At 35.6% G+C, this 21,105-nt stretch overlaps 1 protein-coding gene across 5 annotated transcripts in view; it reads right to left on the minus strand.

The window, feature by feature from the left end:
• VEZT (vezatin, adherens junctions transmembrane protein) overlaps positions 1-21,105 on the minus strand; it is a 71,271-nt gene that overhangs the window by 20,284 nt on the left and 29,882 nt on the right. For 2 of the 5 annotated variants that reach the window (XM_025284321.3, XM_025284327.3), the window contains exons 3-7: positions 19,391-19,477; positions 14,123-14,298; positions 11,891-12,166; positions 9,068-9,217; positions 5,099-5,246 (exon numbers count right to left, since the gene is read on the minus strand). In XM_025284321.3, coding sequence (XP_025140106.3) covers positions 5,099-5,246; positions 9,068-9,217; positions 11,891-12,166; positions 14,123-14,298; positions 19,391-19,477 — 837 coding nt within the window. The remainder of the gene's footprint in view (positions 1-5,098; positions 5,247-9,067; positions 9,218-11,890; positions 12,167-14,122; positions 14,299-19,390; positions 19,478-21,105) is intronic. The other 3 variants (XM_025284322.3, XM_025284325.3, XM_025284326.3) reach the window with 3 other exon arrangements.

The following is a 21,105-nucleotide window of genomic DNA, read 5'->3' on the forward strand; positions in this document are numbered from 1 at the left end:
TTAACAAGGATGATTCTAGGGTTTCAGATTCTAGTTGTTTCACACAACTAAAAAATCAAGTTGGCATAGCTTATTGCCCTAAAAAAAAAAAAAAAGACTATTATCTAATCATTGCTATGTTATCCAATGAAACCGGAACTTAGAAATACACATTTTTTCTTGTTTGTTCTTTGAGTAAGGGAAGTCGCTCTGGATGAGGGGATAACCATAGTTTATGGGCAATTAGGAAATGCTGTTTTAAAGCATTTTCAGGGAGTCCTCTGCAGTCAATTGGTTAGGACTTGGCATTTTCACTGCTGTGGCCCTGGTTCAATCCCTGGTCAGTGAACTAAGATCTTGCAAGCCAGGCAGCAAGACCAAAAAAAAGGCATTTTCAAAAATGTAGATCTGCTTTTTAAAGCAGGAAAGATACTCTTTATAATAATTTTACAAAAAACTAATAAAAATTTTGAACTAAGGAAAAAAGAGGGGTAAGGACTCTGTACTAGATATTTCACATATGTCTCTCCTTAGGATACAGTTAGGAAGCTTCTTTCCTTTCCAAAGATGCAGCATTTGCTACTGCTAAGCTCTCCTGAACACCAGACTACCTTACTTGCCTCTTGAGAAATCTATATGCAGATCAAGAATCAACAGAATCAGACATGAAACAATGGCCTGGTTCCAAATTGGGAAAGGAGTACGTCAAGGCTTATATACTGTCACCCTGTTTATTTAACTTTTATGCAGAGTACATCATGGGAAATGCTAGACTGGATGAAGCACAAGCTTGAATCAAGATTGCTGGGAGAAAGATCAATAATCTCAGATATGCAGATGACACCACACTTATGGCAGAAAGTGAAGAGGAACTCAAGAGCGTTTTGATGAAAATGAAAGACAAGAGTGAAAAAGTTGGCTTAAAACTCAACATTCAAAAACTAAGATCATGGCATCTGGTCCCATCGCTTTATGGCAAACAGATGGGAAAACAATGGAAATAAGTTTATTTTTGTTGGACACACTTTATTTTCGTGGGCTCCAAAATCACTGTAGATGGTGACTGCAGCCTTGAAATTAAAAGACACTTGCTTTTATGGAAGCAAGTGCCTTGGAAGAAAAGCTGTGAGAAACCTAGACACCCTATTAAAAAGCAGAGACATTACTTTGCCGATAAAGGTCCACATAGTCAAAGCTATGGTTTTTCCAGTAGTCATGCATGGATGAGAGAGTTGGACCATAAAGAAGGCTGAGTGCCGAAGAATTGATGCTTTTGAACTGTGGTGTTGGAGAAAACTCTTGAGATTCCCTTGGACTGCAATGAGATCAAACCAGTCAATAACCAAGGAAATTAGTCCTGAATATTCATTGGAAGGACTGATGCTAAAGCTAAAGCTCCAATACTTTGGCCACCTTATGTGAAGAACGGACTCATTAGAAAAGACCCTGATGATGGGAAAGATTTAAGGCGAGAGAAGAAGGGGACAAAAGAGGATGAAATGGTTGGATGGCATTACCAACTGGATGGATATGAATTTGAGCAAACTCCAGGAGTTGGTAATTGACAGGGAAGCCTGGCGTGCTATAGTCCATGGGGTCACAGAGAATTGGACACGATTGGGTGACTGAACTGAACCTCTCCTGAGAGAAGATATGCAAGCAATTGAAAAAACAAAACAAAACATTTTCTTTAAAAGACATAATGAAGATTACAAAGGAAAACAAAAGGACCTGATTTGTAAACCATCTTTCACTACATTTTTTTTAAAAGCTTTAATTAGTGTTGCTCTTTTGAGAAATAATTTACTTTTAGAATTTAGCTTATAAAATTCACTTTGAAATTCTTTATCTGGATATAATGACAACTGAACAAGGTGGCCCTACACAGTTTTTGAACGTTACAGGAATTTTTAGCAGTTTATAAAATAAATCTCAAGACAGGCCACTTTTGGAGTCTGATGTTCCTGGTAACGATGGAACACAATTACCAAGTTTAGTTATATATTAGTTATATGTCAAAATAAAACAGAATTAAAACACTAAAGTTTCATTTGTAAAATAATATGGGTGAGCAAAGAGGATCCAGCTACATCCTTCATCATAGTATGTGGAGGAGATAAGTGAACGCGTCCCACATTTTAGAATAGGTCATATCAGATGGAATTTAAAAAATCAGCTAACATTTATTAATCACTTACTCAGTCCCAGGCACTGGACTGGTGAATATTTAATCCTTTAGTGATAAGCACTATCTCATTTTTATGAACACAGAAACGACGACTTGTTCAAGACCATATCAATAGTCAGGTGGCAAGAGTCAAACCTAGAAGTCTGACTCCAAGAGACCCACTTTTTCTCTTTGCTGCCTGTACTTGGACAAAATATAATCCAGGATTTAACAAGCTTTTTAAAAAGCACAGAAAAATAGGGAAATAACTAAGACATCTTGATGAGTAAAGAAAAAATTATTTAAAACAGAAAGAAATATGACCATAATTCTCTCTCCAAATCCTTCTTAAAGAGTAACAGCTATTACCATTTTGGGTTAACCAAGCTTTGTTGTAGGTATTTTCTATGTTTTCTCATTTAATCTAAAACCATGTAGGGCAGGTATGGTAATCTCTTTTTACAGCTTAGTAAATTCAAAGAATAACTCATTCAGGTCAAACAACTAGTCAGTGTCAGGGCTAAAATGTAAACCCACATCTGCTTAATTCCAAAGTCCCTGCTTTTTCATCATTAAGAATCTCCCAAACTGTCTTTTGAAAATGACTACTTCCATTCACAGAATAAAGCATGGTCATGGTATTGAATTTAGAAGTAAATGGAATTACCTATAGTGCAACCACCCTAAGAATAGCTAATTGTATATTAGTATTTTCTCATGGTCTTTTTTAAAAACAGAGTTGTGGTCATACTAAATATATATTTACTTATTCTGATTGTTGCACTGGTTTCTCCAAATTTTTACAAAATTTTTATAAGCAAGTTGTAGCTATTATTCAATGGTCCCTATTGGATTTAACATAATTCATGCAACTATTCCTCTACTGCTGCACATTTAGGCAGTGTTCCATTTTTAACTATTATGCTGCTGCTGCTGCTAAGTCACTTCAGTCGCGTCCGACTCTGTGCGACCCCATAGACGGCAGCCCACCAGGCTCCCCCGTCCCTGGGATTCTCCAGGCAAGAACAGGAGTGGGTTGCCATTTCCTTCTCCAATGCATGAAAGTGAAAAAGTGAAAGTGAAGTCGCTCAGTCGTGTCCGACTCTTTGCGACCCCATGGACTCCAGCCTACCAGGCTCCTCCGTCCATGGGATTTTCCAGGCAAGAATACTGGAGTGGGGTGCCATTGCCTTCTCCATTTTAACTATTATGAACAGAGCTAATAAGCAACTTGGTACATAAAGCTTTAAGATACTTGAAATAATTTCCTTAAGAAAGATTTGCATAAGTGGAATTACTGATTCTATCATTTTTAAGGCACTGTAAATGTCAAAGTGCATTCTGAAACAAATTTTAAGGAACTAAGGTAAACCAAAAAGAAAATTATTGTAGTGGCCTTGATAAGAATGATGGCAGCTATGACTAGAATGGTGGGAAATGACATGAAAAAAAGGGAAAGACTTTAAAATGTAGTTTAAAGATGGCACAAAAATCTACTGATAGCTTATATGTGAGGGGTAAAAAGAGGGATAAGGATGACAGTAAACAGGTATCTAGCTTAGTAAGTTGTATGGTGACATTTATTAAGATGGGTTAGAATGACATTAAAAATTAGTCAAGGTGAATTTCAAGTAACTGGAAAGAAAAACAGGAGAACTAGAACTTTTATGAGGATCTGAAAATTTCAAAGATGTGAAAGTTCATAAAGTCTCAAAACAAAATGGATGTTGAAAAATATGCTGTTAATTACACTTGTACTGATTTCCACAGTATCAAGTGAAGTTTAAAGACTAGGAATAAAGAAATATCGAAGTGGAGTTTGCTAAATACTGAAAATGAACTTTGAGACATTTGGACTGACTTTCAAAAAATATTGCTGGAATCTTAAAATACATACAGTTTTGTAACATTCTTTAACTTATGTTTTTTCATGTTATTTTTTTTCTACTACTAACTCCAAAACAGTTCAGTAAATGAATACACCATAAATCATTACCAATCTCATATCACTGAACTTTTCCTTTCTTTCCAATATTTGCTGCTGTAATAATATTATGAACATACTTTGAATATATCTTCGATTACTTTCTGAGATGAATCTGTAAGCTAAAGTCGATGGAGTAAAGGGTACATTTGTTAAGACTGGTATTCACTGCTAAAGTGATGCAGTTGACACTTTTACCTCTGGTGTGAGTTCTCTCAAAGTCGTCACTGACGATGACTATTATCAACTTTCAGAATCCTTGGCAAAATATTTACTTATTTTTCTTTGTTACTTTCATTAGTAATAAGATTGAAATTTATATCATATTTATTGGCCATTTCTATTTCTTCTTTTATGAACTGGCAACTCACGCACCTGATCTATCTTCAATAGGTTTTACATATCTTATTTTTCTTTATATAGAAAGAATTCAAGCCCTTTGCTTATAAATCATTGCATTTCCCCTCCCCCCCCCCCGAGCTTATTCACATTTAAAGGATACAGCATTTAAAGTTTAGAACTTTATGTAGTCAAATATATCCTTTTAAGAGACTTTTAACATATGAAAAAATTCTTGTTCTAAACAAGGATCTGGAAGATTTCCCAAGGGGTAGATCTTGTAAGTTCTTTACCCATGTTTGTTGAAACAAATGGCTAGTAAACAAAATCACACGTTGGGTTCCTTTTAAACTCATTTATCTTCAAATTCTAATTTAATTCAAGAAATATATATATTAAGAATTTTAAGTATTTTTAACATCAGACTATAAGGATTTCCTCATCCAATCTTTATGATACTCTCCATTTTTAAAGGCAGCTTCAAAAACACCAGTGAGGCTATTATGGTAATGGTATCCAGCAAACAACAAAAGTCGGGGGACAGGTGTACCACGTACATTCAGAAAGCACGAACACAACCCAAATGCATCTATCTTTTCTTTAGCCCTTCACGCCCATGAATGGATTACCTTCAACGCAGGCAGGCTGAAGCCATCCGTAAGGTTATGTGCTTCCTCTTCTGAAATCTGCTCTTCACTAAGTCCAAGGCCCAGCTCCTTAAAAGGTACCACACAGATGTAGTTGGTTACATTGTCACTCTCGGAGTTCAGGGGGTAGGTTAAATTAGGTTAAGGCAATCAACAAAGCCTTTTCATTAAAGTACAAAGGGTACAGTTTTTCAGTGGCTAAATCGTGTCCGACTTTTTGCGACCCCATGAACTTCAGGATGCCAGGCTTCCTTGTCCTTCACTATCTCCCCGAATTTGCTCAAACTCATGTTCATTGATTCAGTGATGCTATCCAACCATCTCATACTCTGTGGCCCCCTCTTCCTCTTGCTCTCAATTTTTCCCACCATCAGGGTCTTTTCCAATTAGTCGGCTATTAGATTTTCAGATTAGTTTCTTTTTAAAAAGTGATGTAATTCTCCTCAAAGTTCAGGAAAAAGATAAGTAAAGGTATCTGACCTTGGAGATTTACATCAGTTTAAAAAGAAATAAATCTTAAAATCTAATAGATTAATATACCTCAAATCTTACAGGAAATGTGAGAATAAAATATCTTTATAACTAGACAGTTAAAAGTTCAACTCTTCACAAGTGCTAAAGTACTAATTTAGTTATTTTTGACACGTGCCTTTTGAAACTGTATCATGTACTCAACTGCATGGCTCAGGCCCTTACCACCCTATAGTAAATACTTCTCTTTATCTCCCCGTTTACATACTGCAGGACATCATTACCTGACAACGATGACTTGAAAACATTCAACTACTGATATAACACTAGCCTGCTGCATCCAGGTTGTCTGACACAGGCTGCTGCTCCTTCTGTCTCCCTCTTCCTCATGGCAGCTGCCAACTTTACTATGTGATTTCCTCCTCTTCAATTGTTTTTTGTAAAGAATTATATCCATACAATTCTTTATATTAATATTTGAACTATTCATGCATTTATAGCATATTCCTATTTGGTCATATTATAGTAATCTTTTGATACAGTACTAGGCCAAATTTATAAATATTCTATTTAAATATTTTATATCTCCATTGGCAAGACTGGTCTGTAGTTTTTATTCTGTGTATTACCTCATGTTTTAGAAGTGAGATTATAGTATCTGCATAAATAAAATGATGTAGAGCAGCTTTCTATCTAACCTTTTCTATGGTCTAAAATAGGTTTTTGTTAAATTATAAAACCATCTGGACTAGGGAGTTAAACATTTTTTTCATTCACTTAGTTTTTGAATAAGTAAGGTATTTATGGGATTAACATTTTACAAGGTATTGTAAAAACTGCTTGCTATCTCTATCTCTTAGCCACCTAGTTCCTACCCAAAAGCAAAGGCAATCACTGCTACCAGTATCTGTGTATAGTTAAGATATTTTATTATTGTGGACATACATATAAGGAAATCTAAACATAAATATGTATGTGGGTATACATATGAATATACACACACGCACACACACACTTCTTTATCTCCTCATACACACATACTACACTCCCTTCTATGCACAAATGGAAGGGTAGCATAAATACCGCTGTGTGCACTTCATTTATTTAACAACATTCCACAATAGTATACCAAGAACTATTTTTTATAGCTGCGTATTTTCCCACTGTTTATATATACAACCAAGTGTGTTCTTTTTTAATGGAGTTCTTTTTATGAATTGTCTAATCTCCAGTTTTTCAATTCTTCCTAGGTCAGTTTTTGAATTTGTATTTTGATATGAAATGATTCATTTCCCCTACGGTTTCAAAGCTGTGGCCAGAAAGTTACATGTGTGCTCAGTTGCTATTCCCTTATATAATAATTTCAGCTTCTTGCTCTATTCTCATTGCTAATCTTGTATATTTTTATTCTTTTTATTTTGAACAGGGATGCTAGAGTTTATATAATGTATTAAGTCTTTTCAAAGAAATACTTGGTAGATAATACTTTTTAATTTCTTAAGGTTTCCCGTGTGAAGAATATGATCTGGCCCCTGCCTAATTCTGGATCTTATCTCATACTCCAACTTCCAACTTGCTGTGCTCCTGTCTTGGAGTATGGTGATCCTTTTTCTACACTTTGATCATGCTAAATTCATTCCTGACACAAGTTCTTTATACTTGCTGGTGCATCTGACTGGAACTCCATCTCAAGTCTCCATTTAAACTGAAGGCCTTCCTTATTATTCAATCAAAAACAGCAACCTACCAAGCACTTTCTATCCTATTCCCCCGTTTTTTTTTTTTTTTCCTTTATAGCAAACATCTGAAAATTTTCTGTTCACTTTTTATTCATCATTCACTAGAACGCAAACTCCCTAAAAACGAGGATCTCGTTTATCTTGTTCACTGCTAGGTCCCTCATACCTAGAAAAGTGACTGGCACTGGGAACTCATACAATCTACAGTCTTCGTTAGGCCCCCTCACCTGCCCCCACCCCACTTCGAAGAAAGTATAAGCTCATTGAGGCAGGAACCACGTCTGCTATGCTGATCACTGCATATCTAGTGACTAGCATATTGCTTGGCATAATAGTCACTGAATGAATAACTACTGGCGGTTAACACGCCACACTGTCATGTCTCTATTTCCTTCTATATCTTGCTTCCTTCTACTTGAAATGCAGACTTTTTCTCCCAAGGTCAACTCCAGCTCGTTCCTTGAGGGTCAGCTCAGGTGTTGCTTCCCTGAAAGCATTCTGTGACTTCACAGGTCAAGTACATTGTCCTGAGACGCTAGAAGGCACCCCAGGCACTCTACTGTATTATGAGTATCTACTGACTACACGCAGAAGTTTTTAGAAGTAGGCAGTACAGGTTTTTGCTCTGTCTTCCTAGCACAATGCAGGCAAGTATTTAGGCAGTAAGGGACCTGAATACACAAGTTCCTGACTAAAATCAAAGTACTTTCTCTCAATATCCAAAGTGGTAGCATAGTACAGTATGTGTGTGTATAAATCTAGATATAGTACATCTATACACATATAGAAAATGCTTAAAGTCCTAAGTCCTACAATAAAGACACAATTTTATCTCTTATTAATTGTGTGACACTGGGTAAATCTCATATAAAGTAGTGATTTTATTTCATTTTCTCATTAAGTGGGGATAAGAAAATCCAGCTGGAAAGGTTTGTGTAAGGATATAATGATAAACTTTTAAGCATTATATTCATCAATGTCACAGTATCCAACATACTGAAGGTATAAAGTTTTTGCATCCCATTTACTTATTATTTAATCTATGAATTTTAACTAAAATAAAGATCTTATACACTTCTATTTTCTGACTACTAGAACTAATTTCTTATTTCAGTAAATTTAAGAGACAGACTTACTGTCACGCAGTCTTTAAGTGCTTATTATATATCAGACACTGCCTAAGCACTTTATATAAAATAATTCATTTGATCTAACAAAAACAGTCAGGAGGACTGTTATTTTTGTCATTCTACAAATAAATGAAGCAAGGTACAGAGAGTTAAGAAACTTGCTTATGGTCTCTGACACAGTAACTGATACAGCCCAAATTCAGAAAGTCAATCTGACTCTAGAGCCTGTTTTTTTGAAAGGGCAAGGATTTTCTGCTGCCAGTTTATTTCCATATCATGACGCAAATTTGCCATGTTCAGTAATTTGAAAAACTGTGACCTGGAGAAGCCAGGTTCTTTTGACTTTATTATTTGGACCAGTAAAGGAAAGGACATCAAGTTTTTTCCTTGTTAAAAATGAGCCACATGCAAGCAGAAGAACTTTCTTCCTGTCTATTATTGTCATTCCCCCTGGAATGCATTTCCAGTTTTAAAATAGAAGTGATGATGGAAATCAGCTTCAAAATAGGCGATGTCAGTTTACAGTTAAGTTCTACAGGATGCAGCTATAATATCTATATTCAGGACTCTGGAAACATTGCTTATTCTTACATATAGACAGAAAAGGATATTTTTTCAGCATATATAGGGTAGCTAGCCTTGCTGCTTGAAAGTTGGCTCTGACAGTTCTGTAGACAGCTTTCCGAAGACCGATGAGATGCTGACTGGGATGCTGTCCAGCTTTATTAAATGGGCAAGCAGCACTGACCCTGTCAAGCAAACTTGAAAAGTAAAATGTGATACAACTGTACAGGTGTCCTAAAGTTTTTGTTTTCTAAATCCACAATTTTATTAAACTTAGGAAAAAATTCTTTTTTCATTACAAAATGGTTATAAATATTCCAACTCAGGTCTCATAAATAGATATTTCCCTGACACATATATAGCCACCAGAAAAAAGACAATTGAAAAAAGAATACTTCCTCTGATACAGGGGGAACAATTAATTTTAATTGACATAATAGTAGAAATGTAGGGATATTTATTTAAGATACTAACTTTTTAATATAGATACTCTACCTGCTAGAATATACCAAAGTGGTACTACTTTACATTTAGTTTTCAAAAGCCTGGTATCTACAGTAAGTAGGAAAGCCTTAATTATAAACTTTCATGTTCTTAATATGCATTTATATATGTTTATCAATCATACTTTTGGTCATTTGTACAGAACATTCAAATACTGTATAGAAATACATTCTGTACATTCATAAAAGTAGGGTAAAATTACTTACCCACCTGCAGCCACTGGAACTTACCTACCCAAAATGAAGTAGGGGACGCAGAAAGAGAACCAGTGGCCAACAGGGGAATGCAAGTAGAAAGGCAAAGTAAGGGTTACTAGGTAGGAGCATAGCTACTCTCAAAACTGTTCAAGAGGAAGCACATTTCATAAGCACTTTTCCAAAGGTAAATGGGGGACTACCTATTTGTAACAATGCCATATAATGTATTATGCTTTTATAAATGAAATTATGATTTCATATTACAGTTTTCCAGACAATAGGCTTTCACCTAACTAGTAACCACTCCTAATAGTAAGACAAAATATTGGAATTTATAAATTTATTACAATATAACCACAAATTTGTAAAATAAGGCATCTAACTCAAAACTTAAAAAAAATGTTAAACCAAATTAAAACACATTCAGGCATTAAAAATCTATAAAAAACAGGACAATGACTGATAGAGGCAAAGAAGGGTTTAATTATTTGCTAGAGAGGAAAAATTGAGGCAGAATAAAACAGCACTAATATTTTCAACATATGGACACTATTGTTTGTATTCCATTTTACTCAGTCTTAAAAACAAAAATATTTCTAAAAAATTATGATTCAAAATTTATTATTCCTCATAATTTTTTCCAATCCATTTACATTTAGATGGACACAAGTACAATTTTTCCAAAATTTTTTATCTGCATTTGAGTAGATATACGTCATAATCCAGAGGAAAATCACGCCTAATTGGCCCATTTTAGCTCTTCATTCTAATTGTATACATATGGGTAAAAATGGAACAAGGACAAAGGCACAGAACCATCAACACAAGGCTAGCATTGATTGGACACATAGCCACTCTGCTTAACCAGTCAGTCCTCCTAATAAAATGTTGTACAAGTCAAGAATGAAAAGGAGCTATTACTTTTACTTAGCATAATTTTTAACTTTTAAAATTTGACATTCAATATTTGTTATGCTCTATCAATAGTGGACTTTACAATGGAAGGACCAAAATTAACAGACACGGAGGGCTGTTACATTTTGAACTGAGCAGAAAGAGAAGTTATAAAACTTCTCTCATGTCTCAGAAGTTGTCAACACTATTCCAAAACACAACAGAGTGAAGAATGAGATGACTACTGAAGACTCTTCTACTTTCCTATTTCCTGATGTTCCAAATACAGCTTTTATTCAAGATTATTTAGGTTCTTCTCCAGAGCACAGCAGAGTGAAGAAAGTAATGACCACCCAAAGTTCTTCTGCCCACCTCTTTTCATGATTTTCCATATATAACTAATTAAGAGCAACATTTTTTCTTTACCATATACTTACTTCCTCCCACCTACAGGCTACAAAGGTTATATAAATTATTAAAAACACTACAGTACAACTGTCATATATGAGTATTTAGGTGGCAGTGTACAGGAAACCAAATTTTAGAGTCAGATGGAATGAACTTGAACATTTGCTCAACCATTTATAATTGTATGCCTTTAGTTGTATGCAAAATTGTCTAGCACAGTATATGGAACATAACTGGTGCTTTCCCTTTAATAACACAATAAATAGGCTGTCTATCCGGTACCTTAGTACACTTACAGCTAGACTAGTGAATATTTAATTTCCTGTATTAAATATCAGTGAGAGCATATGAGAGTGTCAGTGCCATAATATTAACCTACAGAATACTATTAATACATGGCAAGATTTTTCAGAATGAATTTATGTGAAATCATCTATCATGTAAGCTGAGTAAAGAGAGCATCTGGGGGTGAGTAAAGGAAACAAATATTTATTGGATAACTATTGCATGCAATAGTTATATATATATATAAAAAATTATAAATAAATAAATATATTTATATATATATATAATATTAAGGTCTCTATATTATCTCATATAACCACATGGTAACACAGAGAAATAATCATGATTCTCAAAACACTTTGGTTTCTCAAAGTAAATAAACAGACTCACACTACTTATTAAATCTATCATATAATGTATTTATTTCTTCACTTAGTAGTTAATAGACTTTAATAAATACTAAAGAGAAACCTATTTTTTTCGGTAAATACAACACAGAAATGAAAATAGGTAATAAATATTCTAATTTAACTAGGTAGTAGAAAATAGTTATTTAAAAAATAAAATGAAAAATGAACTCACAGTGTAAATCCTCTGGAAATGACTTCAGTTTCTTGAATGAGACGTAAAGCTTTTCTCACAAGGTTAGTAAAACCTCGGCTATCTGTTGCTATATCTTCCAAATAGACACTGTATTTTTTTAAAGTTACTTGTAGTTTTGCTGTCCTCCATAATTGCAAAGCTCTTATGATCAGATAAACAAATAGAATCACTCCCCATACCAGCCAGGAAGATAAAATCCACCAAGTGGGAAGCATAACAAGCAAACTAATGAAGGCAAATACCACTGAGACATCCCTGGAACAGAGAAACCAAGAAAATGATATCTATCAGTCCAGAGAAAGATGAGTTTCTCTAGTTAGAATTTAGGTTTTCTAAAATAGATAAAATGCTAGCTTCTCTATAAACTATGGCTTTATAAAATATGACATTTAAAAAAATAACATGAAACAGTTAAAAAATATCTAGTACCACTATCTAGTTGCTAGATACCACTGTCTAAAGCTAATAAGTTTAGGTGACAGATATAAATAGGTGTCTTCTGATATGTACTCTTTAACCTAATAACAATTCCAGATTTTAAAATCTGATTTTACAAGTATAAAGGTAAAAAGCTTTAATTTTTACTAGTTTTTAATACTAAAAACCTTATCAGCTATACTCCAATACAAAATAAAAGTTAAAAAAATAACTAAAAATGTTTCATATTTGGAGATATTATGAGGTCTTTTTTCCCAAAATCAGACTCTAATTATTTGTGTGAAAACATATAATATCTCAACAAACTATAAGCATTTTTCCAATTAGAAATAATATATACTTTAAGTAATTGCTTTGAATAAAGTCATCTAATTTTAAGTTATCATTACAATTCTGGAATATACATATTTACCGAAGACCATAATATGGACAAGCTTTGTACTTTTATACTGCTTTAAGTGAAATCAAAAGACGTATGATATTTTTAAATTTAGTCCAATTACAAACCTATAAATTTCTATCAAGCAGTGAAGGCTTTGATGAAAATGTTTAAATATAAGAAGGCAAATACAGGGGAGTTATATCTAAGGATATCCAAGAAACATCATCATTAACACTTGAAGATAGTTACAGTCAAATTATAAAGAAAATAACATATAAGAATATTTAATAAATATCTGCCTGTCAAAATCTCCCTTGGAATTCTTTGCTGTTAGGCAATATTGGTAATATCATAGCAAAATCTCATCATATACTTTTATATATTTATAGCAAACCTATAAAGGATTTATAGGCCTCAGACTTGCTTAATCACCTTTGTGGTCAAAGGAATACAAAGTTGTAAAATTCTGAAACCTATGATTCCTTAGCAGCTCCTTAAGTTCTTAAATTTTTAAATGGTAAGATGCTGTACACTTCATCATGACAGTATCTGAGTAACTACACATTTGGAAAACACTATACATGGCTGCTGCTGCTGCTGCTGCTAAGTCACTTCAGTCGTGTTCGACTCTGTGCGAGCCCATAGACTACCTGTTACAAAATGAAGCATTTGTCAACATGACAGGGAAGACAGATAAATTCAGAACACTGAGCCAATGAATGTAACTGCCCATATAACTTGAACAGTTTGAGCAATAATTTAGTTCATTTAATAAACTCATACTTTAATAGAAAGAGGATATTAACAGTTCTGAATATATAATTCCTTATTACTATACATATATATATTTCTTTTTTAATAGATGATGGCCCAGGACTTGTGCATTAAACACAAATACTTCAAGTGGTTGACAAGTTTTAAGACAATTTGAATTGTCTATGTTCCCTATGATCTCATCTCACCTAACAAAGTAGGAATTGACTGTTTATCTCCATGTCTCATACTCTCCTGGGTGTCTCTACAATGTAATTATTATATAATCTATTAAAGGTAAAGAAACATGAAGAACTGGCTAGGACTTCATGCACACATGTGTACGAGAGATTCCTTTTTGGCATATGTTAATCCTGCTAGTTGGGCTGTTATACACAGAACTAATTACACTGAGTTGCAAGTACATAATAGTCAAGCTAGATGTTTTTCCCCACTTTCATTTTAAATAGTATTTAATTAGAAGGTATCCTTTTTTAAAAAAAAAACCTCTGGCATATCATTATACTAATTACAACGCTAAAATGTTTATAATGCCTTTATCATGGAGAGGATGAGGACAGACATCCTCTGCTAATACTCTAAATGTAAACAAAGGATAGATGTTTTCTAGACAGTACCAAATATTAGGGGTTGCCAGGGAGCAAAGTGTTGGAAGGTGTCCATTTTCCTGTTGTTGAGGTTGCCCTGCAGACAGGATACTGGGATCAAGCAGCTCAATCAGCTCCACATCCTCTTGTAACAGGACTTCCTGTTGCAGGATAGTATGGAGTGAATCAAGTCGGAATCCAATATCCTTGCCATTGAAAGACCAAAGAGAGGTATTAATACACACATAATTTTGTATTAAATATTAAGCTCCTACCATGTTAATAAAATTAGAGGTGTTTATTTTCAGTATAGACTACAAGAAGAAACAATAGTCAATTTTCAGTATGATGTACAGGGTTATATTTTTACAGTAAATATGAAACAAACAAAAAAAAAACAGAAGTAGACATCGAGCCGCATATTGAGTGAAATATGTATTTTTTACAGATTAATAAACCTGTTAAGCCTGATTAATTAAACGGCTGCAAAACAACATGGAAAATATAATCCTCTAACAGATATGCTGTCCCTAGATACTGTAACAATATAGCCAACATCTAAGAATAACAGCAGGATCAAGGCTTTCTAAAAATGATATATTCGAATATTAAAAAAATACATCATTAAGGAATATAATACAAAATGGCCCTAATGTGTGCATAGCATTTTATAGTTTACAAAATGCTTTCACATATACTAGCTCATTTTTTCCTCCCTCTTTCCCTTTTATCCATCTATCAAGGAATATCTCATAACATACCAGGCAACATGCTTGACACCAAAAACACAAAAAAATAAATAAGACATACAAGTCTTTACTCTTAGAGAGTTCAGAGTTTAAAGGAGAGGGCTGAAAGGTAAGCAGTTACAATATAAAGTGCAGACAAGTGTGACGAGGTATAACTAAGTTATTATGAAAACGGCATTGAGGGAATAAACCGGCAACAAAGAGAAAGTAAAAGAGCCTAAGCTTAGTTTTAAAGAATACACAAGAACTGACCAGATGAAAGAGTTGGAAGAATGGGATGAGACAGAATGAAAGCAAGCCTCTTCTAGTTTGGGGACCTGTAAGTGACCAATATTAGTTTTGGGCAGGGTATACCTGGTGGAGAGAGGAGAGATGAAGCAGCAGTGTTAGAGCAGTTCTCACAGTAACCCTGTCATGTACGTTATCATTTTCTGTCCATTCTATAGAGGAAAAAATGAAGCCCAAAGAAACCAAGTAACTTTCCAGAATTCTGATTTTAAATCATATGTCTTTGGTTAGTTAGTTGATTCTGCTCCCCTGAATATAGTCTTCTCTATCAGAAAATTTTAATTTTTATTTTGCATCCAATTCAAGAATAGAATGATCCTGTTGTATGATAAAAAATAAAAGAGAACTTTCAATGGACAAGACCTGTAGCAATCAAAGTAAAATCAGTTAGGTCTACGGTTTCCTCTTCTTAGTTAATCATTCCCACACCACAGACTGTAGCCCGAGCTCATCATGAGGACTTAAGCAAGAAGGCAGTGATCCACATACTACAAGTACATATCCTCTTGATCATGGGTTGTACACATCACTTTTAGAGAAGAATGTTTTTAATATGAAGCCTATTTGGATATATTTCTTATCAATAACAATAATAAAAAAGAATCTCAGTGGAATGCTGATCTTCTGTTTAGCCCGATATGGATTCTACCATCTACTGATATACCCTGGACATACCTCTGCAGCACTTTTATGGCTCATGTTTGAATTACTGCTTCCTCTCGTTTATAATCCTAACATTAGGAACTACTCAATTTTTTGACATTCCATCCCACTTTCATAAACAGAGAACAGCACGACTTACTTTATACTACTGTTGAGGGTGGGAAGGGGGACAGGGGCTGCAGAATATCAACAGCAGGTGGGCAATGGGAGGCAGGGAGGGCAGTGGGTGGGGCAGGGTAGCTTTTCAAATAATCTTTGAAATAAATCTTCATGTATGCCTTATAATTTGGTTTCAATTCCCCCATCAGATAGGACCATATTCAGATGTAAATACTAAAAATAAAACTTTTGCTACAAAAACTTGAAAGCAGGCCTTTTATGAGACTTCTATGTACTTATATATGGGTAAGTTTAAAAGAAGCCTAATTAAATGAAGGCCAACACTGACAGAGAGGGGGAAGCTATTAACATAGACGGGAGCTATTCCTCTACACAGGCTCTCTTATGGGCCTGCTGCTTCATCAGGAACTCCCTTTCTTCAACACCACTCCTTGGCACCAGATCTGGTTTGGGGATAAAGCTTCCCCCTAACCACTGTGATCTGAGGTAGTACTGACAGTACTGGTGCTCTGTGCTGGGGGGAAGGGTACTACGTGAACTTTGGCTTACCCTCAACAAGTCTTAGTGTCAAGACTTAGTGCCTGGGTTTATAGCCTGGTCCCACAACTTAAGCAAGTTAATTTTTCTGTTCAGTTTCCTCATCTGCAAAGAGGACAATAATAGTATCCACTTCATAGGGTTGCTGTAAGGATTAAATAAGTCAGTATTTATAAACTGCTAAGAGTACCCGGTGCACAGTAAGCACTATGTAAGTGTTAGCTGTTAGTGTTGTTAGTACATATGAAATACTTAAAAGTACAATAAAGAACAGCATGTATAATATAAAAACTTACAGTACATAGCACACATAATTATTACAAGGTTGTTGCAGAAAAGAGATCCAACAGGCTGTAGTTTCTGAGAAAGGTCCTGAGGAAGAGCTAGAACTGCTTATTGAAAAGATTCCAATCATAGAAAAATGGAACACAATTCACAGTATAATAGTACATATAGAGAGACTAGGCAAGGAATAAACAAAAAGGAAGACTATACTGGGCTGATGAAATATTGGTGCATAAAACTGGAAAGGCAGATTAAGGCCAAATTATGCAAACACTTTCATGCCAGTCAAAGTGGTGAACTGGACTTGACTTGGTAGGCAGTAGGTATCTTTTTAGAAATTAAACAGGGAAACAGCATGAGAAGGTAACTTAGGAAGAATACTGCCTGGATGGAATGAAGAGTATGAGAAGCACTGCTAAAGAATAAAGAGATTTCTATTGTGGCCCCTAGGGATGAAGAAAACATATTCATGTGTCAATATACTTCAATGATCTTACACACTTTCAGATATATAGTGCTATTTAATTAAGCTGATGAGGATCAGGTGAGAGAACTTCTGGGCAAGCACTTTATAGGCTACAAAGTGCTTAGAGAGTGCCAATACCACTAGTATCATAGTTGCTATAACATTTTTTTTTAATCTTTAAGAAGAAAAGTACTACCTTAATGAAAATGAACAATAATAAAATGTTCAGATATCATGGAGCAATTGCCAGTATCTTTATTAAAGGAAAGAGGGACTCACTCAGTATCTGTATAGCTAACAAAATTTTAAATACTTTATAATCAAGAGAAAAAAGTCAAGCAACTTCATGCCACATGCCAACTGGGCAATTCCTTATTCTATTGTATGCACTTCCTAAAATTCTCCATAATCTAGGCACAAAAGAGATGCATACAAAAGCTGGCACTTTAAAGTGAAACATGACATGAAGCATGTGGTCAGTGACAAAGATCCAAAAATGAAAAGATCAGGACTATGCACACTATGATTAAACCAAGAAAAATGTATATGCACCCATATACCTTACCACGGGGCTTCCCTCATGGCTCAGCAAAGAATGAACCATGTAAAGAATCTGCCTGCAGTGCAGGAGACGTGGGTTCGATCCAGGGGTAGGGAAGATCCCCTGGAGGAGGCCATAGCAACCCACTCCAGAATTCTTACCGGGAGAACCCCATGGACAGAGGAGCCTGGTGGGCTACAGTCCAGGAGGTCGCAAAGATTCAGACAAGACTGAAGAGACCAAGCACATACCTTACCACAGTTCTAGTATCACTGAAGAATGAAGATGGCTCCACCTGGATAGAGACGATATTCTACATAGATGAAAAGATACTTCATTGACCTTCTCAAAACACCTACGGAGATGAACCCTAAACAGAGAACCTGCCCAAATGGATTGCTAAAAAGGTAATTTTAGTCAGTAAAGACAACACACAAACTAGAGAGGTGGTACACTATAACGGAAAGAGCCTGGGCTTTGAAACCAGGAGACGTGAGTTCAAATTCTGACTCACTTTCTAGCTGAATATTTTTGAACAACTCTCTTAATGAGTATTCTTAACCAAACTGAAATATCTGAACCTCAGGCTTTCCAAATACTGAACCTTATATAGTGTTTAAATTACCAAATCAAAATGTGAAAGCACTTTGTAAACATCCCTTATCAAATGATAATTTACAAGAATAATAATTAAATTATCATCTTAAGGTCATAGGCCAGCAGAAGATTCTGAAATGTGCTTACTTGTGAGAGAATTTTATTTTTTTAAACTATACTACCTGTTATTAATATTAGGATGTAAAAACGTTGAGGCACTCCTTGGGGCTCAGAGATTAAGCAAGTCTTTGGGAAATTCTCTGATTTATCAATCCCAGAAGACTAAATTTTATACAAGAAGTTGTCAGAGAATGGTGGGCTTTCCTGGTGGCTCAGACGGTAAAGAGTCTGCCTGCAATGCAGGAGACCTGAGTTTGATTCCTGGGTTTGGAAGATCCCCTGGAGGAGGGCATGACAACCCACTCTAGTATTCTTGCCTGGAGAATCCCCATGGACTGTAGCCCGCCAGGCTCCTCTGTCCATGGGGTAGCAAAGAGTCAGATGCAAATGAGTGACTAAGCACACAGCACAGAGAATGGTAAATGAATGATAAATAAATTAGGGAGGAACCACACTCTTGATTTTGCCCAAACTTTGTAATCAAAGGCTGTGGAGACAATCAAGTTCCTAATGAAAAGAGGGAAGATCCCACTAATGAATCTATTTTCTAACTCACTGAGAGGAATACCTGTCAGTGGAGGAAGATGGCAGCAGGACATGAATAATCTAACAAATAGGTCTTCAATAACCATCAGAATATCCTATTCTCAGTAGCTAACAACCTCTTAGAAGATCTATGAAATACTACTGAGTCCATATGCAAAGATACCCAGTTAGTGAAGAATCTCCCTTTTCTTTTTCCTTAGGTGATACAAACTTTTTTAACACTTCACGAAGTGGATAATCTCCTTTTAGAGAACAGCCCAGAATTTCTAATTAAAATTAGTCACTGCCCAAATCAATGGCAAAACAAATTTGGATTCATTGATTTTTCTCATTGGAAAAGAAACTGGAGTCCTGAAAAGTGACCAAAAAGTAAAGTGAACACTTACCAACTTGTGAAGTAAGTCATCATTCTTACTGGACTGAGCCAAAATCCAACTCTTGATGGTTTCAGCCACTTTTAACAGGATGCCTTGCTGACGGAGATGAATGACATTGTGCAAGATTATTAAACCACACCTAAACATCAGAAAAACTTGAAATAACCTACTTCTAATTAATCACATTTTTTTAATCAGAAAAAGAAAGTTAAAATCATCTAGGTTGTATTATCGGAGAAGGCAATGGCACCCCACTCCAGTACTCTTGCCTGGAAAATCCCATGGATGGAGGAGCCTGGTAGGCTATAGTCAATGGGGTCACTAAGAGTCGGACACGACTGAGCGACTTCTTTCACTTTTCACTTTCATTCACTGGAGAAGGAAATGGCAACCCACTCCAGTGTTCTTGCCTACGGGGGAGCCTGGTGGGCTTCCGTCTCTGGGGTCGCACAGAGTCGGACACGACTGAAGCAACTTAGCAGCAGCAGCAGCAGCAGGTTGTATTATATGCTATATAATATGCTTTGCCAGTATGTCTCAGTCTCCTTCTTGATCCCGAATTTAATCGTGTATCAGAATCACCTGGAGATTTTAGCTAGGAACATACTCCCAGGCCCCCCAACTAAACGTTCAGATTCAGTGAGTCTGGAATGAGACCTGGAAACCTTATCTTGGGTACACTATGTATTAATACTACCTATGTCAACATGATGATGATATGGGTATTTCAAAACGAAAACCAAGTGCTCCAAGTTCTCGAATATTAAGAACATTTCATTCTACAATATTAAAGCAGAAATTTATTTTAACAATTTTAGAATAACTGTCTCATATTGAAATGTGTTATATTATTGAATCAATCAAAAATTCAGTTTACCTTATTAGCTCATTTCCTGAGCAGGCCAGTAAATGGAGTTTACATTCACTGAGTGACTATAATATTCCAGGTACTGAAAAAGGGTTACGGGAACAAAGATGAATATACATAACTGCTGTTTTCAAGAACTTAGAAGAGACAGTACAAATAGTTACAAACTAATGTAAAATCTGGGCTTCCCTGATAGCTCAGTTGGTAAAGAATCCATCTGCAATGCAGGAGATCCTAGTTCAATTCCTGGGTCGGGAAGATCTGCTGGAGAAGGGATAGGCTACCTGCTCCAGTGTTCTTGGGCTTCCCTTGTTGCTCAGCTGGTAAAGAATCTGCAGTACAAGATTCTGTAATGCAGGAGACCTGGTTTCAATCCCTGGGTTGGGAAGATCCCCTGTAGCAAGGGAAAGGCTACCCACTCCAGTATTCTGGCCTAGAAAATTCCATGAACTGTATAGTTCATGGGGTCACAAAGAGTCAGCCACGACTGAGCGACTTTCACACTTTCTTTCACAATGTAAAATCTGGAGAAGTGTAGGAGGAAGGAGGTCAAGAGGAACTAACACTGGAGCTAAGCCCAGGCAAGGGACAAGGATGAGTACAGGAGGGAGCCATGGAAGCATCTGTCATGCAGACAGTGGCAGCTAAGAGTTTGGGCCAGCAAAGAGCCAAGGGAAGAACAGAAGAGCAATGAAGTTTAAAAGGTACACTGAGATAGATTTTAAAAGATTGTGGTCTTAATAATTTTGAATTTATCCTATAGACTATGAGGAGTCATGGAAGGTTAATAAAAGGAAGCAAAACAATAAAAATTTGCATGTTAGAAAAATAACTGGCAAACAGAGCAGTGGCTGTA

The sequence above is a fragment of the Bubalus bubalis genome, chromosome 4 (assembly GCF_019923935.1).
Source record: "Bubalus bubalis isolate 160015118507 breed Murrah chromosome 4, NDDB_SH_1, whole genome shotgun sequence".
Classification (NCBI taxonomy): domain Eukaryota; kingdom Metazoa; phylum Chordata; class Mammalia; order Artiodactyla; family Bovidae; genus Bubalus; species Bubalus bubalis.